The following is a 12,299-nucleotide window of genomic DNA, read 5'->3' on the forward strand; positions in this document are numbered from 1 at the left end:
TGTACAAAGTTACTATCCCCCGTGTGCTGTCTCCGCATACTCCCTCAGCAACCTGATAGAAATTCTGATGGATAAATTCAATGGTGCTTCCACTACCTAAAAGTTGGGAGACAAGTCCCCTAACCAGTCCTTCCTGTAATTACATCCCTCATTATTGGATGGTCCAAATTGGATATTTAAGAGCATTTAAATGGGTATCTGGGTGTTTCCATTGGAAGATAAAGAATAGGTCAACACGCACGCTTTCTGAGATGCAGGCAGATGCTTAGTTATTCACAGGACTTATTTTATAAACCCCTTTTTGCAGGTATTGTGCAGGCACGATGCCCTGGGGAAACCCCAGTGATCACAGAGACTTTGAACCTCAGCGCCATGATGATGGTTACATTGAGGTCATTGGATTTACAATGGCCTCTCTGGTGAGTATTTCTGCAGAATTTAGGGGACTTAGATAACTCTGTGAGCAAGATTAGGATGTGCAAAGCTGCATATAAAAATGTCCTTGCTGTTAGTAAGAAATCCATGTTTCCCCAGAGTGTGATTTAATCATGGGAAAAACATTTCCTTTTTTTTTTTTTGCAAACAGGTACCTACAGAATAAAAACTAGTTATTTTGAATGTATCTGATGGCATTTCAAAATCCTCCCAAATCAGAATGATCAAAGTATTTTGTTATTGTAGAGGGGTTGTGTTGTTTAGTCAGTGCCCACACAGGGTGCTTCAAAAAAATGTATGAACATTTTAGTTGTCAGGAATACAGAGACATATTGATTGATAGTGCTGATCCTTGTTTCCTTAGAAGGCAAGAAGCATAACTTGCAATGTGTACTACTCTAGGTGTTCAAAATGCTCACTACTGACACCCAGGCACTCATTATAGTGGCAAACAATAAAACGAAACACATGAGTATATATACTTTTTTGACACGTTGTATATTAGAAAACATATCTAAATCATACTTTTTATTATTTATCTTGTATTCTCATGACTCATTCTTTGCTCTACAAGTCTGTTGTGCTTTCAGAAGCCATGCATAAAGCCAGTGAAGCTGGCTTATTTTGTGTTGCATTTATGTATAAAAAATCTATATATGTTTAGTACATTAATGCATAACATTATACTAATTAATTATTAAGTATCAGACTTGTATACACACAAGGGTTGTGAACTGCAGAGCAGCAACGCTAATTCTGTGTGATTATTTGTGTATATGCACTACCGTTTAAAACTCTGAACACTATAAGGTAGTGTTAGAGAAATAATACCACAGAGTGTAATGTAATGGAAAATAATTGCCCACTATTATGACAGCTAGGTCTAAGATAGGGGCATATTCCAATTCCAATTCCTCCCTGACAATTATTGCCAGGTAGCATGGAAAATAAATGGGAATAATACTTTTTATCTACCCAATCCAAGATGGTGAGAGAACCAGAATTTTTTAAGTTTTGAGAAAAAAGTACTACTGTAATCATTGCTTTTCTTTTGTTCTCTCTAGAAACAGGAAATTCACTTGTTAAATCAGTGTAATTTTCTAGGACAATCTCAGTCCAAATGGTTTAACATCCAAATATCATTGTGCGCAAGCATGTTCTCTAGCTCCTTAGGGTATATTTACAGAGCAAATGAAACTGATTTGTAGCATGGATTGGTATTCCCAGCTTAGTTTTAATCTAGCTAGTCGTGAAGATGCAGTAGCATGGGCTAGCAATATAGGATGCATCCAGAGTTTTCAATGGGTTTGTACAGTCTGCACTTGCAGTCCATGCCATAGTTTTCACCAGTACTGTTAATTTTAATCTAGCTTGCATGAATAACATGAGGGAATGGCTATCCCCACTCCACTTACACATTCATTTCTTGCGTAGATATGCCCCCAGTTCCATGACAAAGTGCCTTTCAGTGATAGTACATAATCAGACAACTACTTTCTCAAAATTATACTCAAATAAATCTTACTTCTAAAATAAGCGAGGCTGATTTTACTGAGGTCTCTGTCACACATTGCATATATTACATAATTAACTGGTGAATCGTGCAATAAATTTGGTTTGGCTACATGTACAAAATAAGCCCAGCCACATGTACAAAGTAATTATCATGCAATTAACTGGTTAATCATGCAGTAAATTTAGACCAGCCACGTGTGCAAAGTAATTATCATGCCATAAAAATGTCTGTCCAACTGTCAAAAGAGCCAACCAACTACAAAGTTAGTGCTTGAAAATATGTAACAAGTATATAGCTGTTTTTTATCCAGCTTTAATTTGAAAGTTTGGCAGGGTGCTGATAGACATACGTGATGGTCCTGATTGGGGATCCTTGTATAGCCTTTGTATACTGGTGGAATCAGCATATGGAGGCTGTAAGGCTAGTGTGAAATGATGTTTTGGAGAATAGGTCTGACATGAATTTCTCTAGTGCAATGGGTGTGATAGAATAGGCCTTCAGCATTCCTCCCTCAGGGCTTTTGGTGAAATGTGTGCTGGTGTATGGCCATGAGGAGGAAGGAGGAAGTGGGGTTCAAATACACAAAGCTATAATATTTAAAATATAACATACAGCAGCATAAGGATGCATCTGGGCTTCTGAGATATAGGGGCAGCAGTGGCTTCTGGTTGCTGCACAGTCATGATCACTATTGCAATCATGAGGTTGCAGGTAGCAGCCACTTTCTCGCCCCTGCCCTCCCTACCCTAATCCCAAGTCGGCACTGGGGCAAGGTGTCCCATTCACCCTGCCCTAGTTACACCACTGGTAATATACCATATAGAGGTACTACAGGCAGCTATAAAATGAAGTACCCCAGAGATTATCTTTACTGTCCAAAGGATTGCAGTGGTGCTGCCCAGCTGCCTTTGCCATTCTCTCTTGAGGCATTTCAGCTCAAGTCACAGTTCAGAATCAGGGCCCTAAATACGGTATTTTCTCACATACAGTAATAAAAATGTCTGCCTCTGCCAGGGAAAGTGAAAATAACACTGTAGTGCTGGACTGAGGCTCCCTAGCTTCTGGCTTGCATATTTTCTCTTTTCTCCACTGCTGTAGAAGCTGCTATTCAGTTATTTACTGCTACTTACTAGTATTTTCAAGGAAAGATCTTTTTTTTCCTTCATCCTGCCTTACCAGAAAATAAATGTTTATCTTATTCAAGAAAATATGGTCCATTATTACATCCTAAAGGCAGCTGAAGTCAGAGTTAAGGTTGTACCTTTAATTGTGATTTTGAAGAGCCAGTTTAGCCACAGACTTATACTGGGAGCCAGCTTGATGAGCCATGATATACTTTTTTTGTCTGCTTGCCCTATTTGTAAAGTGCTTTGAAAGAAAAATCTTTATAAATGTATATAAATGTTAAGAAATATGGTGTTTATAATTTTAAAATCCATGGCATAAATGCACTTTACTTAATGGAACAGAATTAAGCTTCCCAGAAAAAAACAATTGCGAATGGCCTTCCTGACATCTGCTTATGTAACTCTTATAGTTAATGTTACATCGATATAGATATTTGCATCTTTAAGAGGTACAAGATATTTTTACAAGAAAGTGGTCACATTTTTAACATTTTTTTATTTAAAATCATTATATCTTTATTAAAAAAAAACAGCTTTGAGGGGCCTGTAGAAATCATGAATAAATTCTCAGTGACACTTTCTGTCTCGTGTACAGATATCCCTTTCATCTTCACTGGTTCTTTACCTCCGGTGTGAGGTGTAACGGTTGGTTTGTGCACAAGGGTAGGAGTAAGAAGATGGGTTCGGGAATCTGGCTTTATTTGTTTTTTAAAGTAAGAAAAGTACTAAATTGGGAAAACTTAGTCTAGAACAGGGGTGGGCAAAATACAGCCCGCAGGCCAGATGTGGCCTGCCAACTGGCTGGATCTGGCCCACAGCTGCCCCTGCGGTGCTCCACGTGGGGATAAGCCCCACCTGCTCCCAGTAGGGCAGCCTGCACTGCACTTCCACCGGCCCTGGCCCTGGCCAGTGCGCAGCTTCTGGCGGGAGTGTTCCCAGTGTGGCTGCAGCTGGCTGGATGCTCTTCTGCTCCCCTCACCTCCAGGGGGAACAGCTAGGCTGAAGCTTTCCCCACTGCCTTCGGTGCAGCAGGTGCGGGAGTGGGAAGAGGAGCAGCCGCTGGAGGCAAGGGGAGCCCAACAGTACCTGGCCAGCTGCAGCTGCATTGGGAAGAGCCCCACCAGAAGCTGTGTGCTGGCCAGGGCTGGGGCCGGCAGGGCTGTTCTGCTTGCCTTGCCTCTAGCTGTGGCTGCTGCTCCTGCTACTGCCAAGCCACTCTGGGCGGGCAACCAGACGGCTCCTGCCCAGCATGCGGAGCTCCGGCTCTAGCTCGCAGCTGCCTTCCACCCACTCTGCCTGCCCAGAGGTGGCTGCTCATTGCACCGGGTGGGCAGAGTGGGTGCAGCTTCTGGTGGGGCTGTTCCCAGTGTGGCTGCAGGCGCTGTGCTGCTGTGCTGCCCTTGCCTCTTGGTGACAATGTGAGCCTGGCTGGCTGCAGCCACACTGGGAACAGCCCTGCCAGAAACTGTGTGCTTGGCTGAGGTCAGTGGGTGTGGGTGGGAGCATGGCAGTGGTTACCCTGGGCAGGGACAGCAGCTGCCAACCAGGCAAGCTCTGCTGCATGTGCCCCCCACGTTCGCCTCCCTCCCCTCCCTCCCAGCTGGCTTCTGGGCAGCCCCTCCCAGTAAGGCATGCAGGGAGCAGATCATACCAGTCCTGCTCCCGAACACTGCTCCCCACCCACCCAAAGCCCATAGTGAGTTTTGGTGAGTTGCTGCGAGAAGTGGGTGGGGGGGAGGCAGGGTGCTGACCCAGCCTGTGACAGCTCATCAAAACACCCTATGTGGCCCTTAGGCCCAAATAATTGCCCACCCTTGGTCTCGAATTTGATTTAGATGAAAACCAATTGCCTTAAATAACATGTAGTGTTTCTGTTGTTTCAGTTGATTTAAGGACAGATTTTTGGTTCAATGATATCTCCAAGGGGCACAGTTAATACAGAACAGTGTAATTCTTCTGCTGTCATGTCCTCTTCCCTTGTTTCATTTTTTCAGAACAGTTCTTGAACCTGGTATTAATTGCTTTCCGGCATCAATTACTGAACAGGGTTGTTCTGTTTGCTCTTTTCAACATGTCTAGTCCAGTTCCAGAGTTGTTATGTAAACTGTCAGGATAGGTATTTCAAATTTGTGTAATTCATATTAAAGACAATAGTGCTTTGATTAAAGAGAGGATCACCCCCCTACAATTAGTGGTTCTTCTAAAAATCAAATGGAGCTCTGGTCCTCAACTGTTACGTCTAGGCATTTCTGCAATATAAGTGGGAATAATCATTTTAAAAATATGTAGAAAAATACAAAAATACATATAGATAGTCTCCTTCTGTCTGCAATTACACGGGTGTCTCTATAATGTATATAAGGTGTGTGGCGGTTAATATCTTCATGATAAATTTCAGGCCCATTTGACCATTTGATTCACAAATTTATCATGTACCTTTAATTGCTTCATCTGCCTTCTGCCCACTGACTGACTTTCTGTGACTTAATTGTAGCATGTCAAGCCCCATTTTGTCCATTTTCTTTGAATGCAACTACTGGACCACCCTCCAGAGCTTCTTTGGATAATACCTTCACACATCATGTACACCCATATCTCTTACTTGTAATCCCACTCTGCTGAATCAGGTGGGGACAAATATGAAGTAGGCCTGAAATATAACTTTGTAATGGCTATGGCCCTAAACAGTTTGTGTGTGGTGGGGGTTGCATTCTGTCTTCCAAATTAATGGAAGTTATTTCTTTCAGACTGTAGTCAGGTGAGTGTAAGTCTCCATACAATAGAACAGGCTGTATCACAATGGTTCTCAGGTGCAAATAGGATAGTGCAGGGGTTGGCAGCCTATGTCCCACAGAGACTCTGGCTGTGGCTTCAGTGCTGTGACTTTGGTGGCATTCAGCAGCAGGGGACTCTGCCTGTGCCATGTTGCACTTAGTCTCCCAGGGCTTTGGCAGAGGGAGAACTTTCTATGCACTGTACTGCAGCCTGGCACATGGGGTTCTCTGCTCCATGCCAGAGCTGGGTAGAGAGAAGCAGGTGAGGTGGCCTGGTCCTAGTGCCCACCCAACTCAGACCCAAAATGAGTCATGCCAGCCCTGTGCTGGCAAACATTGCTGATCTCTGGGGTACAGAATATATAGTGTTGGGTATAATTATGGATTTGGGAATTGCTAGCCATCTCAACTGGCTGCTCTAAATCAATACGCTAAAATTTTCTTTCTTTTTTCCCTTGCTTTTGTTCTGTAGGCTGCTCTTCAGGTGGGTGGTCATGGAGAAAGGTTGCATCAGTGCCGGGAGGTGACACTGCTAACATACAAGTCTATCCCCATGCAAGTGGATGGGGAGCCATGTCGATTGGCTCCCTCTCTCATTCGGATCTCCCTGCGGAACCAGGCCAACATGGTGCAGAAGAGCAAGAGGAGGACATCCATGCCTTTACTCAATGAGTGAGTTGGGCATGTGCATGTCCTAACATAAAGAGGCTCTGACAGGGCAGAAAATACAAATAGAAAGTCTGCATGGATAGCATTAGCAGAGGTTTTGGAGAAAGAGGTCCAGAAACCCAAGACTGTTCCACTTCTCCACCTTTATAAGTATTTACCAGATATCTCTTGTGCTTTAAGTTGCAGAGTTTCCTTTGCTTTGCTTTTGGACAGATGTGTTGTGCCTTTTTTTTTCTATTTAGTGAGGTCTGAGTGCACTCAGCAGTGTGACTCATACTAACGCTCATAGAAGCACTGCTATATTTGCAACCCCCACCTTCTACTTCTCCATTATCTGATTTTTTTAATATAACGTAACTTTTCAATTCCCCATTGAGACCCTTCACTGATTTGCCAGTCCATTATCTGATAAATAAGTTACAGGTTTGCTGAGGATACAGACTTAGACCTAGACATACTGAAAGATAGAGATCCCAGCTATGCTCCAGATGCTGACAAAGCTATCACCCTGTGAGCAACAACTTCCATTTTGGTCCAACTGCTGTGTCAATTAAAATGCAGGCAAACAACTAAAAAAGTTCAATTGTGAGCCATTGTTTCCAACCAGAAGGGAAGTTGTTGCAGTGAAAAGAAATCACCCCAGGTATTTAAGGTAGTGATTAGCCTGATCAAACCTGTACACAAGATCTGAATTTAAACTGTGGTTTCAGGGAACAGAGTGGCTTTTGTCATAGTAATGCTGTACAGTATTAAGACCATCTAAGGGCTGGAGAATTGAATTGAATTGGAGTCTATGGTGTCAAATAGCACTTGGCTCAGAGCTTGAATTCTTCAGGTGCCTTTGGCTTGGCTGAGAGATTCATCCATGAAGTCTTGATTCTTTTGTACTGGTGGTCCGTCAAGGACTTTAATCCCAGTCCTGAATCTCTGCAAGAGTGTGTGTGTGTGTGTGTGTTTAAAAGTGAAGGGAAAGATGGAATGTCACTTGGGTTTCTGGGTATAATAGCTATATAGTTAAACTAGTATGAAGAGGCATGACTGCATTTAAGGCTTGTCTATTATGAGATTTTTTTGCAACATACTAGCACTGACAGCAAGTTTTTTTCTATATCCTTACATACATTTCTTAACCTGATATCTATGCTATATAAAGACATCTCACCAGAATTTCTCAGGAAGCTCCACAACTGATAAATTGAGATGGCTTTTTCTCCCTTAGAACTATGAGACATCCACCCTGTAAACTATAGATGTGAGATTACTGTATGAATCTGGTACTGTCTTCCTGCAGTTATTGGAGATATGGTTTTAAGCTTTCTGCAGATGTAGTGAAGAAATAATCTCACATAGATTATTTCTGAATTGCTTCATAGTAATTTTATTTTGTTACTGGGTGATGAGGAGAAAGCCCCTGATCTGGTGGCATCAGTAAAAAGATTTAATTTAATTAAAAAAAAGAAGTCTTTTTAATGCATTTCTGTCTTCTCATGGTGTATAATTTTGGAGTTCTAGTTTTTGCAGTATTTCAGGAGTTTTCTGGTATAGTAAATATATCATCTCCCTGGCTGGTGACCTTTTAAAGCAGTGGAAAGGAACATATCTGTGCAGTTCTAAGGAAATATATCTGTTATGATAGAACACGTACCCTGATGAAGCCAGAACCCAGAAAAAAACAGCCACTAGAGATGGTGAAAATATGTATTTTTATGAAACATTTTTATTTCTTTTTAGAAATAAAAAGTTCTGGAAACTGATGTTTTGGGTCTTTCACAATATTTTAAACAAAAAGTAAAAAAATTGCCAGGACAGAGGATAGTTTTAAAAATATTTTTGCTTAGTTGAAAACCCAATTTTTCTTTGAAAAACAGTTTAGATGGAAAACTTTTGATTAGCCCCAACTGGGAGGCCCTTTCAGGTATATCCTTTATTGCAAAGTACATTTGCTAGAGAAATTGTCTAATTATTGTTCTAAATTATTCTAAAACACTAAACAGGAATGCAGACTAGCTATTACAGATCAGTTGTACATTAACCTCCTCTGTGCACTAAATTAAAATATGCCGCATGTTCTAAAGGAGGGGAGTCTGTGTTTCTATTTTTTTTAGCTGTGCACGCTGGTGGGAGTGAGGACTACTAAAATTCCTCAAGCTTGCCATCTAATTTTCAGAGCTGCCCATCTTCCTGATTGAAAACATTTCCCTTTAAAACCTCTAAAAATGGCCTGCAGGACATATCTGGCCTGCCAGTTGATCACCGTCGGGAGTCTGAGTGGAGAGAGCTGCATCCCACTCCACTCTGCTGCAGCTGGGGCCGGGCCAGGCCACACAGTGCACAGACTCCTTCACCCCCTCATCCATCCCCTCCTGCCCAACTTCCTTTTGGACCTGCAGCTGTGCCATCCTGGCATTGTGGCTGGCGGCAGCCAGGCCTGTACAGGATGGGTGTAATGCAATGCGCCCAGTAGCTGTCCTGCTAGTCCACTGTCCTTCTCTCAATGATGAACCTCTGCCACTGCAACACTGCTAGTTCTTGCTGGCCATGGTGGGGCAGGGGAGTGGAGAGGTTGGTTCTCGGCCTGGGGAAGTCACTTCTGACTTTCCTGGTGTGGCATGGTGGCGGCAGCAGCTCATCATAGCAGGCAGGTTGGCGGGTAGGACAGCTGCTCAGTGCACTGCATTGCACCATGTCCCATGTGGTCCTAGTGGCCAGTGTCCACAGTGCCAGGACTGCACTGCTACAGCACAGGAAGCTGGGTTGTGGGGAAAGATGCAGCAGGGGTTGTGGGGAGGCAGGGTGGAGGAGTTTGCACGCTGTGTGGCCCAGCCGCCCTGGCTCCACCTGCAGCGGAGCAGAGTGGCGCAGGGCACAGCCCTCCCTCCTGGCAGTGGCCAGTGGGTCAGCTGGATCAAATGGCATCTTCCCAGTGCCCCCTGGCCCACAACTGCTCACCAGAGCTCCTTAAATGGCCCTCCAGTCCAAATAATGGCCCACCTCTGCTCTAAACAGTTCTCCTAAATTACTTTAATATGGGGAGAGCGATTCTTTTCCCCCTCCTAAATCCCTGGAGCTGACTACATTTCAATTCCTCAAGGTTAAGAAGGATTGGATGAGAGACAAAAGTATGCTAATACATGAGTATATTGTTGAACCTATTGTTTTAAAATATTTTTTTTCATTTACTCGTAGTATCTTAGAGGCTAGAAAGAAGAAGGCTGTTTTTAGAGCCTGTCACATCAGGGATCCAGTGAAAACTTTAGCTTAGTGGATGTCTGTTGTATGTATATGGATGCCAGGTGTGGTAAATATTAGAACTGGTCAGGAATTTTGCCTCAAGATGGGTTTTGGACAGAAAGTAGGTTTTTATTTTATTTTTTAAAATTAAAATGTAATATTAAAATGTTATTTGAAAATGAATTTAACATTCATAGTTTGCAAACACTGCACTTGCATATTAAAAATAAACTGTAATTAAAAGTTAATTTTTCTGTCCACATTGGAATATTTCATTTTATTGAAAAAGAAACCTTGCATGTTGATGCAATCAGTTTATAAAAAAAAATGTAATTGAATTTATCTAGGCCTTTGTATTCTTTGATCTGTAGTTTGGGCTCCATTTTTTCATCTGAACTGGGCTCCCTGGTTGATTGTCTCTCAATGCAGCATGGGCTGGCTCATTTGGTCTAGCTTACCAAGCCCACTTATCTCCTGGCATAAAATTGGAGTTGTCTTAAATGACAGTGGATATTAAGAGTCCTATAACTCTGTTGTTGCTTTCCTCGATTTTTTCATGTTGAGTGGATGATGAGTCTTAGGCTTCCAAGCTCAGCTTCTCTACAGATTTTTAAAAATGGAATAGCCCTCAGTCCCTTTCTCTGTTTTATAGCTCATACACCTTTCTCTGTTTTATAGCTCATGTTACCTAAAATTTCAGAATCACCAAAGCAATTTAGGAGCCTATTCAGTGACTGCCAGCGAGACTCAGGATCCTAAGTTATTCAGCTGCTTTTTAAAAATATTACCATTAGATTAGGTAAATGAATGATGCTTCTAAACTGTGTTCATTGTCATAATATTTAAAGAAATAAATACTGCCCCCTTGTTTCTGCTGTGCCCATAGTCAAGCTTGGCAATTCAGTAGTGCAGACAGCTCCGAGAAATCCTGTGCACATCCTAGGGCTGCTCTCAGGCTCTCTGTCTTGGTAGAGCTTGAGACTAGCACTGAGGTGCATTCTCAGAACCACTTTAAGCCTAATTGCCAGCCTTGGGCATGGAAAGAGTACGGCTCATAACCTCAGTGGTGGCAGTCCTGGACTCAGCAGGGAGGCAATGTAGACGTGGCCTAAGGGCATCCTTCTTTCCTCGGTTGTTATAGCCATCTCATCCCAAGACAGGGAAAGTAGACAATGTTGAATAGTTTTGGACTTTTTTGAGAGTAAATTGTATTAAATCCTTAAGAGGAGGGTAAAGGAGGAATATGACCTGAGGGAAATCTAAATCTGGGATTCAAAACTACCAGTACTACTGCAACACTTAAAGGAGAACCCTTTCCTCTTCGATGGCACAAACAGCTGCATCCAGGCCTGTAGCTGTTAGAGGATAAGACTGTGTCACATATGTTGCATTTTACCTGAGCTGGATAAAATCATTTATTCAGTGACTTCCAACCCCCTCAGTTTGTGAATTGTTAGTGGACAGATTGTGATTTTTCTCAAATGTATTTTTATGAAATTATTCCTGGTATAATTTCTGTAAATAATCCTTGGGCTGTTCATTGTTCATCAGTAGTTAGTTGATGAATACTTCCCACTGAAATCTGAGCTGTTTTGATTAGGCACATATGTTATGTTTCAATTCTCTGAGAAACAGGTTTATAGTTTGAATGCTTTCGGTTATTTGAAGTATTCTTTTTTTAAATATTCTACAGTAGTTCTTAAAAATTGCTGCTTCTGAAAAGATTCCTGTCAATTAATCTCTTTGTTATAAACATGGCAAGACAAAAAGGAGAAAATATTATGAACGCTATCAAACCAAATTCATTTAAAAGTTGAAAGATTGTTAGTACAACATTTTTTCTCCTCATTGGGTTTTACAAATACATTCTCAATTTGAGCTCAGTCTGGAAATTCAATATTCAGTGGTTGCACTCAAGGTTGTCCAAACAAGCGTGCCTGTGCAGTACATGGTGCTGCAGACCTGTCTGCATTCAGGTGTTTCCCATGCTGCTACCTTGCAACGTGGGTTGGGGTTTTTTTTTGACCCCTGGAGATCCTGGGGTCAAAAAAACCCATGCAGAAAATAAGCAGGGTGGTGCACATGGAGACAGCACATACTGCCCAAAACCGGAGCCTAGCTGGCTGGAGATTCCCCGGCCCCCTGGACTGCAGGTAAGGCCCCAGCCTCCCTTACCCCAGCTGAGGTAACCTGCCATGCACCAGAGGGTGCACAGCACAGGTGTTCCCCGCGGATAACTAGCAGAGGCACAAAGTGTCCTGCTGCTAGTTGTCCCCAGGGAACCAAATGTCCACCCTTGTCTGTTTTTTTCCCAGTTTTTTTCTGGGAACTGCTTTCTAAACATAAAAGGAAGCACCATGCCTACCTCAAATGGAGAGGTATAACAAGGAATTAGTACAGACATGCAAAGTAGATGCAACCTCTAAGTGCAGTGATTCTCCAGTGTCACTTGACATAGCTTACTTACCACTTTGAGGCTGAAAAAAGACAGTCAAAGGGCTATGGGCAGAGAAGTAGTAAATTAGTTTACTCTTTGCTTCTGTTTTC

The 12,299-nt window shown here is 42.4% G+C and overlaps 1 protein-coding gene across 2 annotated transcripts in view; it reads left to right on the plus strand.

Moving 5' to 3' along the window:
- The window catches only part of DGKI (diacylglycerol kinase iota), a 251,167-nt gene that overhangs the window by 129,417 nt on the left and 109,451 nt on the right, over window positions 1–12,299 (plus strand). For both annotated transcript variants that reach the window (XM_025213468.1, XM_025213469.1), the window contains exons 19-20: window positions 308–419; window positions 6,325–6,524. In XM_025213468.1, the coding sequence (XP_025069253.1) occupies window positions 308–419; window positions 6,325–6,524 (312 nt within the window). The remainder of the gene's footprint in view (window positions 1–307; window positions 420–6,324; window positions 6,525–12,299) is intronic.

This window comes from Alligator sinensis, unplaced genomic scaffold (genome assembly GCF_000455745.1).
Source record: "Alligator sinensis unplaced genomic scaffold, ASM45574v1 scaffold585_1, whole genome shotgun sequence".
Lineage (NCBI taxonomy): Eukaryota > Metazoa > Chordata > Crocodylia > Alligatoridae > Alligator > Alligator sinensis.